The following is a 12,881-nucleotide window of genomic DNA, read 5'->3' as shown; positions in this document are numbered from 1 at the left end:
ACAGATTTCAGCCACATTTCCAAGGCCTAGTGGTAAACACGACTTGCCAGCTTTCAGATCAAAGTTAACTACCTTCACTGCAATTTCATGCTTTTTTTTCCAGACACGGCAAGATGAAGAAAAAGCCTCCACATCCTTTGCATTCCTTGCACATTTTATATTATATACATCTTGCTTTTTAATTATATTTCTGTATTTTTTTCATCTTGATTTAATCTTGTGTGTATTTCTTTTGTCTAATTCTTATTTAACACAACTTCAGGCATATGCCACATTGCATTTCACGACACAGATTACTATGAATTAAGAGATAAAACTGTGAATCCTTCCTGTAAAATGTAATCCTCCTCTCTGATGGGTATGGAGAGCACAGTGAAAAGAGGCTGAATTCGCAGAGGTTCTCTTGTCAGCTTTTTCAACATTCAAACCAACAGAAGAGCAGGTGATTTACTGTACATGTAGGTATGCCTTGATGAGCTTAGGGTCAGCTCTGTGTAAGAAGCAGAGCGCAGAGAGACACGGGCCTTGCCGTGGCTGCTCGTGTCCTTGCGTCTCTCCATGAATGCCCACACAAGGCCTCTGGATTGACACAAAAAAGTAATTGCGGAGTGATTGGCACAGCTTGTCCCATGCAGCCTGCGTCCTACACTTGAAGCCTCTCCTCGGAGCACCCTCATTGTCACACAGCCTTTTAGCACCTTTGTTCCTGCCTTCCCCTAGGACCTCACAGCTCACCATTGGCAGATGAGTCCCTGTCTGTGACAAAAGGGTCCCTGTGCTCAGCCTCATTTGATGCAGTGATGAACTCCCCCAACTCCCCCCCTCCTTCACCCACCCACACACACACATATATTGCACACCACCTCCTGCGAGAAGAAATGTTCCGTTTAGCAGTGGAGGATGTTGGGGTCAGGACCCAGGGGTGGGCTTTTAGGAGACAAATAAACATCAGAGCAGGAGAGGAGTGATGTCTTGTTTACACATTAGCAACCATTTAGCAAGTCTCGCTGTTTTCACTGCATCTCTCCGGTGGCCTCTCAAACAGCTGATCTTTCTCTTTTGTTGTCTTTGCAGCTCAGGATCCAGCCAGGACCAACACTGCGGTCAACGGTGAATGATTTGAGCAGTCTTGATTGGGATCTGTGCAGCTATAACTGACAGTAGGTCAGTTAGAATAAGTCATGTATCACATCAAGTTTCTAATAAACGACTGTGACTCATCCAGTCATAGAGAGCAGATTAGAAAGATCCAGAATAATTAGCCAGCAGCACTTTTCCTGTGATTGTCTTCAGTCTCTCCACATTCTGCTCCACTCTTACCCTTCCACTGTTAATTTTTGTGATACCCAATCAGGCAAACACACACACACACTCTCTCTCTCTCTCCTTCTCTCTCTCTCTCTCTCTCTCACACACACACACACACACACACACACATTCACACACACACACAAACTGCATCTTTCTAATACCATCTAATGAGGTGATGACCAACCACTTGTTATAATTGCTTCAGTCTCCTTTTAATTTTCAAGCTTATTAATCATATGTAGAGTTATTTAAGAATGCATAAATTAATCTTAGATTAAAAAGCCTATCAAAGCCTCAAAACAATTAAAGAGTAAGGTAAGATTTCCCCTGGGCTGGCACTTTTATTTTAATAGAGTGTTCAGGTGATTATCATACTTTGATGCAGCACTGTGATTAATGCAGACACACTTTTAAATGAGCTGTTCTCTCTTGCACAAAAAAAGGTAGAGGAAGCACGAGCCTGATAATGACCTCACTGACTTTTTGGGTTACTTTTCTCATTTCCTTATGCAGGCAGTCATAGTACACTACTTCACTGAGTGAGTCTGTGAATGTTGCAATTAGTTGGAAAATATGAATCTGAATTTCAAGGGTTTATTTGCACTCTCTTTGGTTGAAAAGGCATTTCGGGTCACTCCAGTTGGAGTTGTTCACACTGTCAATAGAGCTTTGGATTTATCTTAAGGCAACAATGACTTTTAATTAAGATGTTGGTGTTGATGACAGTCGAGGTGTAACAGCCCATACCCGTTCAATAATCGATGGATAGGCAGATGGAGGAGATGGCTGCTCGATTTGAATTTGCGCTTTTGACGTGAGGAGACGCCTCAAGTGGGACCACCGTCTGTTCACTGACATGGACTTCTGCTCTCAAGCAAAATGCATTTTCATATTTAGATTTTACTGCATGTTTTTGACATTGATCTAAGATGTTTAATCCAACAGGAAAATAAATCAGCGGTTGTAAAATGACCATTTTACTGTAAAAAAAAAAAAAATGGTAAAAGTATCATTTTGTAATCATTTTTTATTATATTTTTTCTATTTCAGCTGAAGAAAAAAATAAAGGTTTCACATTTTCATTTTTAAATACCATGTGACAAAAAAACATGATGATATTTTTGCATTTAGGATCAAATTATTGCTTTAATAAACCAGACATATTATTATTATTTCCAAATTACGCGCCAGATATATGGGTGCCGCCTGTTTTCAAACATCTTCCTCTCTCGAAATGACTGAATAATTATGGACAAATTGTCATTAGCTCAGTCCCACTGAAGTCAATAGGACCAACAGGAACGTGTCCTGTTACCTTCATCAATATTACATCAGCGCTGGGCGCCGCGCGTGCTGCCAGATGAAAACGCTTCACCCAAAGCTTTATTGACTTTAAAAAGTTAAACGTCCGTCGCTTATGGCGCGAGACATTGTTCCTCTGTCTGATCCTTTTTTTTTCCTCCTTTCAGCTCGAGAAAGAAAAATCTGAGCGCAGATCACACGGTGACCTTTGGAGCAGCTGCTTATTGTCAAAACGCATGTAGGCGAGGTGTAGCTTGTAAGCGATGAATCCGTGGGAACTCGGCACATGTTGAAGGCCTGCACGCCGTATTCGGGCCCTGACTTCATGCACACAACAATGTGTCGGTGGGTCCCTGCTGTTTTTTTTAGCGGAATGCCAAATCCCACTGCAGCCTCCTCCGTGCATAATGTCAGGAACATTGCGTTTTTTTAAATGCAAAAGAATTAATTAAATGCATTATGTTGGACACAATAGGCTGCGGAGTAATGAAAGATTAATGCATTTAAATAATTCAGAGTGTATTTAAACATATAGGCTGCATTTAACAACGTCTTTAGTTAGTTTTATTATTTGATGATAGACAACATTGTGTCCGTATGTGCAGACCTGCAGGCTGCTATAAGACTAAACACTCCAAACCATCTTCATTGGTCATGAATCCATAGTTAATGCAGACTGTGTGTGTGTGTGTGTGTGTGTGTGTGTGTGTGTGTGTGTGTGTGTGTGTGTGTGAGAGAGAGAGAGAGAGAGAGAGAGAGAGAGTGGGAGTGCCTCGCCATAAGTTTTGCCGTCACTTGATTGCTGTGTGTGTCGTAGAGGGGGCTGTACCTACTACAGTTTGCCTGCCATGTGGACGCTGCTGCTGCTGCTGCTGCTGCTTGTGGCGCAACACAAACCATCCGCACACACCGACAGCGGAGCAGAGAGAGATAGGAGGCACAGTGAGCAGGAGGGAGGCGGTGCTGCACGGACAACTGCGTCCCACTCCTAAAGCAAACACCTTTACATCCTCCAACTCAGACTATAGACTTGTGATCGCTCCGACTTTCACTTGATCACAGCTTTCTCATTCACGACGGAGGGGAGCTGCGCGGACATTGAAGGTGAGTTTGGGAAACTGATTTCGACAGTAGTGCAGTCTGTGTTTGTGTCATGACTTCCGTCCTTCTATTAAAACGTTTTTACGCACAGTTTGTTGGAATTATAAGGTGGACTTATTTAGAATTTAGGCGTGATGTTAACAGAGTTTTAAGTACTATATCAATCGCCAGTCGACATATTACAGTCATATTTCTTATTCAGGGTCTGTTTTTATTCTTAGCGATTAGTCTAAAAATAAAAACCTCCATGCAACTTTATTTAAAAAAAAAAGATAAAGGCCTGTAAATGCATGCCCACCCTTTTTCTTTTTATCAGATTGAACTATCTGCTATCAGCCTCCATTAAATGATTATTACAAAGCTCTATTTGAAGCTGTTTTTACTTTGACCACATCTCACATTTTAATGTCAAACGTCGCCCCCGCAGCCTCCAGGCCTACAAGGATGGACTCCATACCTGCGGGACGAGACTCCAGCTCCTCGCCAAGCTCCAAACAAGAACTTTCCTACCCAAGCACCAAGAACCTGAAGCCCAACCAGGTCGGGGAGACGGTGCTGTACGGAATACCGATCGTGTCTTTGGTGATAGATGGCCAGGAGAGACTTTGCCTTGCACAGATATCTAACACGCTGCTGAAGACTTACAGCTATAACGAGATACACAATCGACGCGTGGCGCTGGGGATCACCTGCGTCCAGTGCACCCCTGTCCAGCTGGAGATCCTGCGGAGGGCCGGTGCGATGCCAATCTCCTCCAGGCGCTGCGGGATGATCACTAAACGGGAGGCCGAGAGACTTTGTAAGTCGTTCCTGGGAGCTCATGCGCCGCCTAAACTTCCAGAAAATTTTGCTTTTGATGTTTCCCACGAATGCGCGTGGGGGAGTCGAGGCAACTTCATCCCGGCCAGATACAACAGCTCCAGGGCCAAGTGCATCAAGTGCTCCTATTGCAACATGTATTTTTCTCCAAATAAATTCATATTTCATTCACATCGCACGCCAGAGTCCAAGTACACGCAACCAGATGCAGCTAATTTTAATTCTTGGAGGCGGCATCTGAAATTATCAGATAAAGGCACTGCGGTAGATATTCAACACGCATGGGAAGATGTGAAGGCCATGTTCAATGGGGGCAGTCGCAAGAGGACGCTGCCAGGCAGCGGGTCAGATCATGGCTCTTCCTTAAAATCACACAACCGTCCCCGAGACTCACCCGAGATCCCTGCAAAAATCCTCAGCTGCGAGGACAACCGGGGCGGTATGACGAGCACACGCAGCTACCCGGTCATCCCGGTGCCCAGTAAAGGTTTTGGGATGCTGCAGAAGATCCCACCACCGCTCTTCCCTCATCCGTACGGCTTCCCAGCTTTCGGCCTGTGCCAGAAGAAAGACGACAGTATGATGGGAGAGCAGAGCAAAGCGGGCCTCCCAGGTGTCCTGTGGCCTGGTACCAAGGACAGCGCCTACCACTCCTTCCCCATGTTCTGGCCCGCGGCGGGCGCGCTGCCCATGCCTCCGTACCCCCAGACTCAGCACAAACCCCCACCAGAGCTGCTGTGTCCCCCCAGACAGACTGACATGGACATATCTGAGCACAGCGACCGCAGCACCAACACATCCAAAGACAGCATGGTTGAAAACGACCGGTGCTCCAGCACTCAGTCCACGCGTAACGAAGACGACAAGTCAGGAGACGAGGCGAGGCCGCTGGAGGGGATGACCCTCGCGCCCCGGAAAATCAGCTACGTCTCCGCGTTCAGACCCGTCATTAAAGACGCCGACTGCATCGCCAAGCTGTACGGCAACAGAGGCGCGTACAACGGGTGTCGCACCGGCTATTTATCGCCCGATTTTTTAAGTGAGAGCTCAAGTTATCGCTCCATGTCCCCCTGCGTGGACAGCGACGGTGACCCGGACGTGGATGTGGAGACAAATAAAACACCAGAGGAGGAGGAGGGCTGCCGGCCTCTGTCCTCGGTGTGTCCCCGGACTCCTCCCGGCTTGGCTCACAGTGTTTCCCCAAACGACTCAGACTCCAAGAGCCTGCAGGAGAGCAGTGTGGTTGATTCCCAGAAAATGAGCGTGCACGTGGCCCAGTCCTCTGACAGAGAACTGCAGAACAAGCACTTATCAGAAACCCTCATAGCTGCGTCTTTCACTGAAGTGAGTGACTTATAAGTGAGAAACACTGGCGATAAATACAAGCTGTAATATTTCTCTAAAAGTTTCCTGCAAGTGGGTTTCTTTCCTTGACTTGTGTGTATTTTTTAAAACAGATAAATCTGTGTGTTATTGTGGGGAAATGTGTCTTTTATGTTTAAACAGTGTAACAGTAGCAACAAACAGCATGTTCACAACATTTAGGAAAAAATATAAATCAACCCTTTAAATAAAAATATATACACTTCAGCATTAAGTATATTTTTAATTATTATTTTTAGAATTTATTTTAATTGTTTATAATTATTCTACAAAGCCTCTTGTAATTTTTAAGAGCTCAAAGAAGTGGTGATTGTGTTTTCTTTAGGTGTACACACCGGAGAGGGGTGAGCTGCAACAAAGGAGCAGTCCGTATCAGTTCAGACCTGCGAATTACCAGACTGGAGTACTTACAACAAATGGTTAGACATTTTTTTTATGCTTTTGTAAAAGCATTTCGCTTTAAGGAAAAAAAGAAAAGAAAAAAGAAAAGGGGGTAAACGTTACATCGATTTATTTTCTCTTAAGATGAGAGTGCAAGTAAAGAGGAGCCGTCTTCTACAGTGGAGGAGATCGAAACGAAATCTTTTAATGAACAAAGCAGCGAGGAAACCCAGCGAGAGCCGGATGAGGGTAAGTTACACCGAGGTCAGCGATTAGGATTTATTTTCCTCTGTTAAAAAACTTTTTTTTTTTAAAAAAAGTACAGAAAAATGGGTCTACTTTATTGCAGATAGGAAAATATAATTTATTTTCTGTGCATTCAGGCGAGGACGCGCCAGCCAGAGCTCTGCCAACACAAAGAGCCATAGAAAGTCTGGCAAAAGGTAAGACCATGTCTTACTGTTAGATAAAATAATTGGCAGATAATAAGCCTCTTAAAAAACATTATTATCATTATTATTATAAATTTAGACTTTATAATAATTAAGACATTTTTTACTGAATTTAAAGAAAGTTGGACAATTCCTCCAGTTATTTTTATTTCTATGTTTTGCCTTAAGGGAAATTCTTTAGCATGTGTCCCAAAAAAAAAAAATATATATATATATAAAGACAACTTTTTTTTTTGACTGCAGGCCCAGGAAGACCTGCTCTGAATAGTGACTGTAAATGATGATGGTGTCCTCATCACTGTCATTAAAAATAGAAAACTGTCCTAGAAGGAAGATGATGCAAAAGCCTGCTGTACCTGTCCTCCTCCAACGTCCTCTATTTTTGTCTGCTTTTTTTTAGAGGAACTACAGAAGCAGCTCTTAGAGCAAGTTGAGCTGAGGAAAAAGCTGGAACGTGAATTTCAAAACTTGAAAGGTAAGCTAAATTCTGCCACAGTGCTTTTTCCCCCCACCCACTATTTCATTTGGCTTTTATCACCACATCAGTTGATTGGCGAGAGAGAGAGACTCTGAAGGCTTTCTGGTGCATGTTAAGTGTAGCTCTTCTGTCACTTTTGTGATTCAGGCCAAAACATGAACCCTTGGCATGCCATGACCAAAACCCACCTCAGCTGTGGCATGCATGTGCTCTTCTCTGCGGAGCAAAATTCTTTTACAGGGCATCATTCTTCCAGAAATACTAAGTGGTTCAGGGGCACACTCCCCCTGGGAGGAGATGCTTTCAGAACCCCTTTTAACAATGATGTGATTTTAACCTTCTGTCCAAAAACATTCATGCATCTTTGGAAAATAGGAAACGAAGTGCAGATATTTTGGGGCTCAGTTTAATTTACAGAAACCCTGATCTGATTCAGTGAGGACACATACATGTTTGAAGTAAATATGGACACACAGAAATGTAAAAAAGGTTAACGTAAAAAAAAAAGGGGGGGGGGGGGTTCATGCCATAGCTGAAGAGAATGTCAGTTTAACTAAATATCAGAATTGGTGTTAAGCTTCTCTGAATGGCAATGCAGTTAAGTATGTGACAAAAATTTCCTTCTGCATGCATACATTCAGTACATCACATATGCACAGCTTATATGACTTTACTTAAAAAAAAACCTCCTCACTGGGGCTGTAAAGATCTTAATTCTTAATGTGAAAATGCATCTGAGTCCAGGAGAAGCAGGTGAACTCAGGTGAATTGCAGGACAAAAACACCACTCACACTCTGACCACTGCAGCATTTTTACCTGACAATAACTCTGTAACACCTTCTCCCCAAAATGCTTGAAAACAACTCCTTTCACACTCTGTTTTGCTAAAAAAAAGCCATTTGAGAATCTCATTAAAATGGAGACTGGATGCACTGCACAGAACTGCTGCACCAGAGCAGTGGAAAAAAAGAAATCAACAGAAGTCTAGTGTAACATTTAACTGAACTAAAATCTCAGATGTACAGACAGGAAAAAAACAAAGGACCCTGTCATGTTGTACAGAGGTATAGAAAGTCTAAATCTAAATAAAATAGGTGACATTTCTAGGCCAGTGCATGTAATCCAGATTCATCAGTTTGGGGTGTAAATAAACATCATACGCTTACAGTTTATGGGATAATTTTACCAGCAAAAATACCTCAAATATGACTTGTTTGAAAGGATTTGCGTCACCTTTGTGCAACTTCACATATGTCAAAGAAAGAGGGATGTCTTAGAAATTAAAAAATTCTCCATAAATTCACTTCATACGTATTTGGGGGTCTTGGATATTATTGTTCCCTCACTTTCTAACAGTGTGATATCAGTTCCCGGTGATTACGAAAACCTGTGTGGTGGATTTAAGTTGAATACACAAGTACATTTTTCTTTATACATGCATATTTGGATCCAGCTATTGGGAATTTGATTTACACAGAGCATAATCAGGTGCAAGACAGCATTGGACACTTGGTGAAAATGCCTTTATTCTACATTAATTCCACATTTTTATTCCACTTGATTCACTCTGAAGAGACTGAGGTGTGTTAAATGATAAAGTCTAATCTTAGTGTGCAAACAAGACACAATTATAATACTGGCGAAAGCATGTTGATTACAACATCAACAAATATGTCTCAAAAAGGTCCTGACAAAAAACATATTTAGACTTTTATTAGGAAGTTTAGCTTAAATAAAAGAGGATCAGAGTACTTTTGCAAACTGCTTTTCCATTTACACTTCATAATTTAAACTCTTGGAGCTGCGTTCATCCAAATTTTCTGAAACCCAGTGATGAGACTGTAATTTATACAAAGTATTAATTATTTACAAGGAATTATTTTAACCATGCTAAGCTCTAATCTTCACTATAAAACATAAATGTAAGTATTTTCACACCAGTGTTTGCTGCAATTATGAGCCTTGGAGTTTGTCCCTTGATTGTCGCTTTATCTTGAGAACAGCGCCCTCTAGAGGCTGGTTAACCGTCGGACCGGACCTGTTTAATGTTATCAGTGTTATCAATCTACTAAAATTAAGAATTTATAGGGAGGATTTCATCCAACTAAGCTCATATTTTTTATATGTTAATGTGAATATTTAAAACAAATATCAGGGCAACAAACGTGTATAATTTGCAGTATTTTCGGGGTCCAACTGGCTAAATTAAAGCTTTTTGTGTGCGTAAAATTAGGTTTTTATTGATTGTCGTGGTGTTTGTTTGCTTTATTTGTATGTTTGTTTGTTTTTTTGGTTTAAATGGGGGCTCACCCACCACATCACTGACTCGAATCTGTGCCTGCCATTTGTTCCTCAGATAATTTTCAGGATCAGATGAAGAGGGAGCTTTCCTATAGGGAGGAGATGGTTCAGCAGCTCCACATCGTCAGAGGTGAGAGAAATAAAGCAGAGGCAGCGGATACAGCAGCGGGGATTTACAGATTTACTGTGGCGTGTTTGCCGACGTGATTGATGACAGCCTATATGCTCAAAATGCTCTGTGTATACAGGATACCAGGGATCTGCGTGGGCTGTCTGTGGGCTCTCAGTTACTGTTTTGATACGCAAAGTGCCCTGTTATATTCACGTGAATCACTTGCACTTAACACTTGCTGGATTTTCTCACACTTAAATTGTGATCAAACTGTTAATTTCCACATGTTAATTAAATAAAGACATGGACCTATAACATACAGGCCGAGTGGAAATGACAAATAAAACATGACATTTGTTTTTGAGATTTTATACCTAGGGTTAGTGAGCATCTGCGTCTTTATGTCATCCGGTTTTAGAAGCTTTATGCAACGAGCTGCACCAAAAAAAGAGAAACTTGTCATGCAGTTTAGCAGAAATTAAAAGTAATTGTTGTAAAAGCAGCCTGGATGATGTGCAGATTATATTCCTGCACCCATAGGCTCATAGAGACAATTAACTGCCACACATTCAACACCTTTTTTTTGCAGCATTGCCTCGACTCAATTAATCCTATTATTGAGTGTACCTCAAACATGCTTGATGCAAATGCATATATTATGTGTTGCACCTTGATATAAAGCTCAATAAGATCGATATACCCTCACGTGCACGTACACTATTGATTGTTTTATCTCCTTCTTCATAGAAGCTCACGACGCTTTACACCATTTCTCGTGTAAGATGTTGACTCCTCGCCACTGCAGCGGATCCTGCACCTTCAAATCTCCTCTGCTCCCACCCTGAGTCACATCACCACACATTTATATGACAGAAAAAAAAAAACTAAAGGACACATCTACAGCTTCTGTCAAACTATATTTAAAAAACATCTCCGAGGAATCAAGTTGAATGAACTTGTACTTGTAATATTTTAAAATGTGTATCTCCACCCTCAGCATTTATGTAACCACCTGGCATACAGTGTAATTTGTTTTACTGAAATGATACCATTGATATTATTATTATTATTTGTGGCAAAGTGCAATGACAATGTATGTATCTTGTAATAGTTATAGGTTGTTATTTCCTTATTTTTGCGTTGTCAATAATAGCAGCTTTGACTAGCCAATTCATTGCTCCTTATCCTCTCAGTATTGTGAGTTAGCCTACTACTTTTGCTGTGTTCTTCTTTGCAGGCCAACAGCTTCCTTTGGGTGTTATGCACTTTAAACAGATGATGGGACTTACCATTAAAAAAAAGCTTGTGCATTGAAATAGGCCTACAATATAATGATTTGTAGCGGTCAAACCATGCCTATTGTTTGTTTCTGAAGACTTACAAAACACAGAAGTTAGTAGGCTACATTAGTACACACCCGCGAACATGTAGGTAGCGACATATTCTATTAAGAGTAGCCTATTTGTTCATGTAATATTTGTTTTCATCGCTAATGAATAAACAATTTTATTAAAAGAAATGCATGTTCTTGCTCTCAGTGTTGTCAAAAATAGTTCTCTTTTAGTTTTAGACATTTATCTTCAGCAGTGAATTTCAGTCTTTGAATTTATGTGCAACTTTCACCTTCATGTGATTACTGAGGCAAATGATAGACGTTTGATTGGCGCAGAAAAAAAAAGAAAATATCCACAAGAAAAGACCTTAAATCAGGCAGTACCAAGCGAAAAAATACAACCAATGATTATATTGATTAATATTTATCTGATTAATTGAGAGAATGTTTAGACGAGAGAATGTCAGAGCGTTCCCAGATCCTGAGATGACATCTATAAGTTGTAGTTTTTTTCGCATCAACAACCCCAAAACGCAAATAACCTGTATTTAATATTCAGTTGTATAAAACAGAGAAAGGTATAATACTCACTTTAGTGAACCAGTAAATATTTGCAATTTGTGCTTGGTAAATTATGTAAATGATTAACTGGTTCTTAAAATATTTGGCCATTCATTTTCTGTCAATCAACTCATCAAATAGGCCTTACCGATTAATCATTACAGCTAGAGATAAGATAGAATATAACCACATTTAAAAACAGACATAATTTTTTAATCTGGAGCCTACCTACAGGGGCGTAGCAAATTCTGGGCCCTATGCGAAAGGAGTCTCCTCTGTTTCATTTATTTATTCATCTATTTATTCACAAATTCTTCTTTTTCTTTTTTGGTACCTGAGTTGCCTGTCTTGGAGAAAGACATGATTAAAATGTTTGTGCTTCAGCAGGGAAGCAGTCACTCATTTGCTGCATTTAGACACAAATCCTTGTGCAGGGCGGACTACAACATTTTGTGCCCTAAAGGGGTGAGAGGGGCCTCAGACAACTTGCACAATTTTTTACACAAAGTTCAATCTTTCAACTGATTTATTCACCTAATTTTAATTTAGTTAGAGCGCTATCTACCTCAAAATAAAGAATTGCAAACAAAACCAGACTTTTCATTGTAGACTTCTCAAGGGCTCCCCTCCAGGGATAATATTTATGTTTACGTACTATAGGCCGATGCAGAAGTTAGCATTGCACTGGTTCCCTCATCAAACAGCCTATGGGATTTTTCCCTTGGATTTTTGGATTATTGCCAAAAATAAGCTCAGTGACAAACAAACATTTACACGTTTTGTTCAGCAAGATAATCTCTTTAAAAATGAACACCAATTTTATGATTACTGAAGCCTAAATGCAATCGCCATTGGTAAAAAGTTAATGCTAAACTACACTAAGGTCGCATGACCTAACGCCACCACCATAACAAGAATGTAAAGCCATGTTCTGCATGGCTCAGCATGACGACATTCTTTAGCCTAACTTAGCGACTTGTTAGCAACCGCCATTTTTAAGACAAGTAGAAGCTTCAAAGTTCATGAGCCCAATATTTACTGACGTATTTTATGTCGTAGGACAAAATGTGAAAGTCTCTTAAGCTTGTGTTAACTACAGGCCTGATTTCAGGCATCTAACCAAATACCCATTCAAAAAACCTATCGACTTTGACACGAAGGAAATGTGTGTGGCAAAATGCTAACTCATTGCCAGGTTTTAGGACTCATTCCTGGCCCTGGATAATTAGTCCCTCTTTCCCCCAACTATGTCACACCTGCCCACTTAACCACTCAGTTTTATTTTTGTGTATTTTTATATGAACAGAACAAATTCCTCAAATAAATTAAATGCGGTTTCAGTGGTA

At 40.9% G+C, this 12,881-nt stretch overlaps 1 protein-coding gene across 2 annotated transcripts; it reads left to right on the top strand.

Annotated features, from left to right (window-relative positions):
- The first annotated feature begins 3,424 nt into the window (after positions 1 to 3,424).
- Positions 3,425 to 11,160, top strand: skor1b (SKI family transcriptional corepressor 1b). 2 transcript variants are annotated; one of them, XM_033634475.2, is made up of 8 exons: positions 3,425 to 3,717; positions 4,142 to 5,877; positions 6,242 to 6,335; positions 6,442 to 6,546; positions 6,681 to 6,740; positions 7,150 to 7,224; positions 9,585 to 9,659; positions 10,392 to 11,160. In XM_033634475.2, the coding sequence occupies exons 2-8, from the start codon at positions 4,159 to 4,161 to the stop codon at positions 10,484 to 10,486; spliced, it is 2,223 nt and encodes a 740-aa protein (XP_033490366.1). In that variant the 5' UTR covers positions 3,425 to 3,717; positions 4,142 to 4,158; the 3' UTR covers positions 10,487 to 11,160. The 2 variants fall into 2 exon arrangements, with proteins under 2 accessions (XP_033490366.1, XP_033490365.1); XM_033634474.2 differs by having other exon boundaries at positions 10,389 to 11,160.
- The last annotated feature ends 1,721 nt before the right edge of the window (positions 11,161 to 12,881 follow it).

This window comes from Epinephelus lanceolatus, chromosome 5 (genome assembly GCF_041903045.1).
Source record: "Epinephelus lanceolatus isolate andai-2023 chromosome 5, ASM4190304v1, whole genome shotgun sequence".
NCBI lineage: Eukaryota > Metazoa > Chordata > Actinopteri > Perciformes > Serranidae > Epinephelus > Epinephelus lanceolatus.
The sequence above is the reverse complement of the archived record's forward strand: the minus strand, read 5'-3'. Positions and strand labels throughout refer to the sequence as shown.

Excerpts from the sequence above, each read along its gene's own strand:
- skor1b (XM_033634474.2), top strand. The coding sequence starts at position 4,159 with ATGGACTCCATACCTGCGGGACGAGACTCCAGCTCCTCGCCAAGCTCC. Across the intron at positions 6,336-6,441 it reads TGGAGTACTTACAACAAATG|ATGAGAGTGCAAGTAAAGAG; the intron begins GTTAGACATTTT and ends TTTTCTCTTAAG. Across the intron at positions 6,547-6,680 it reads CCAGCGAGAGCCGGATGAGG|GCGAGGACGCGCCAGCCAGA; the intron begins GTAAGTTACACC and ends CTGTGCATTCAG.